General features: G+C 42.6%; 1 protein-coding gene across 1 annotated transcript in view; it reads left to right on the top strand.

Moving 5' to 3' along the window:
- TRMT2B (tRNA methyltransferase 2 homolog B) overlaps window positions 1-1,625 on the top strand; it is a 17,239-nt gene that overhangs the window by 13,904 nt on the left and 1,710 nt on the right. The window contains exons 4-5 of the mRNA XM_003802968.2: window positions 216-350; window positions 1,062-1,161. Of these exons, the coding sequence (XP_003803016.2) occupies window positions 216-350; window positions 1,062-1,161 (235 nt within the window). The remainder of the gene's footprint in view (window positions 1-215; window positions 351-1,061; window positions 1,162-1,625) is intronic.

Genomic DNA, 1,625 nt, shown 5'->3' with positions numbered 1-1,625 from the left:
CGTTGTTGTTTGGCGGGTCCGGGCTGGGGATTTGAACCCGCCACCTTAGGTGTACGTGGCTGGCGCCCTAGCCGGTTGAGCTATAGGCGCCGAGCCCTTTTGTCCTTTTTGTTTTCCATTCTTTCTTTTTTTTTTTTAACCCTGGACTGCACAGTGGCAACAGCCAGGTGAAATTACAGAAGTATTTTGTTTCATTGCTTATACTTTTTTTGCAGGTGAAATTTGAAGCTCAGAAGAAAATTTTACAAAGACTAGAGTCTTACATCCAAATGATCAATGGAGTCAATGTGACAACAGCTGCACCCAAATCTGATGGGCTGTCTTGTGTTCTCCATCCTATTATACCCTCTGTAAGTTCCTACCTCCCTGTTCCTTGTTTACTAAGTCCCCTTAATGGTTAATAATAGCAGCCATATTTACTGGGCACTTACTAGGTCCCATGCCCTATGCTAAGTGATTAATAGGCATCATTGTCTCATTTTATAGATGAAGACATAGAGGCCCAGAGAGATTAAGTAATTTGCCCAGGAAACACTTCTAGAAAGTGCCAGAGCTGAGATTTCACTCAGGTCTATCTGATACAGATGCTACTTTATCAACTACTCCACTTACCTTAGATTCTAGACTTTGGAAACCTTTTCATTGAGGCCTCAGAGAGGCAGAATTTCATTTATGGCAGGGATTGGCCTGATTTTGTAAATAAAGTTTTATTGGAATACAGCCAGGTTCTCTTGTTTATATGTTATCTGTGGCTGCTTTCTCAGTACAATGGCAGAGTTGAGTGGTCGTGGCAGGGGCCATATGGCCCACAAACCCTGAAATATTTACTCTGTGGTCCTTGACAGAAGAAATTTGCTGACTTTTGTGGTATGGCAAGATTGGAATTCCTTTCTACTATGGAGTGTCGTGATCTTCTCAGTCAAAGACTTTCACATATGCTATACCTTCCAAGCAAGCATCATTTGTCCTCAGCCACAGAACATTCCTGCTTTCCCTTTATTGTTGTTGTACTTGATTTCATTTGACCTTTTGTCACCCCTCCTATCCTCTGCCCTCTCCAGCCTGTCATCAGTGGCTACCGAAATAAGTCCACCTTTTCTGTGAACCGAGGTCCAGATGGCAATCCAAAGACTGTAGGATACTACCTGGGAACATGGAGAGGTCAGTCAAAAGACTGAGGGGAAGGAACGGTACGGAGAATGGTATCAGTAGGTGTGAAAAATAATGGTGGCCTTAAAGAAAAAGATTGAATTGAAAGTCTTTCATGCAGAACATGATCACAAGTTTCATTGTGGATACTTTTTGATGGGTAGTCATTGTAACATAGTGATAGAAATCACAACCCTCACCCTTTTTGACTCTAAAAGCCATATACCTAATACCTAGTAAACACTTAGTAAATGTTAGTATTGTTGCTGCTGTTGTCTCAGTGTCATCATCATTTTATGGTACTTTCCATACTGGAAGCAGTCTCATCTTTTCTATTTCCCATCCTTATATCCCTAGATATGGGGTTCAAGACCAGCCTGAGCAAGAGTGAGACCCTGTCTCTAAAAAATAGCCACACAGGGCTTGGCGCCTGTGGCTCAGGCGGCTAAGGCACCAGCCACATACACCTAAGGTGG

Source organism: Otolemur garnettii, unplaced genomic scaffold, assembly GCF_000181295.1.
Source record: "Otolemur garnettii isolate 467f Iridium unplaced genomic scaffold, OtoGar3 scaffold00268, whole genome shotgun sequence".
Classification (NCBI taxonomy): domain Eukaryota; kingdom Metazoa; phylum Chordata; class Mammalia; order Primates; family Galagidae; genus Otolemur; species Otolemur garnettii.
The sequence above is the reverse complement of the archived record's forward strand: the minus strand, read 5'-3'. Positions and strand labels throughout refer to the sequence as shown.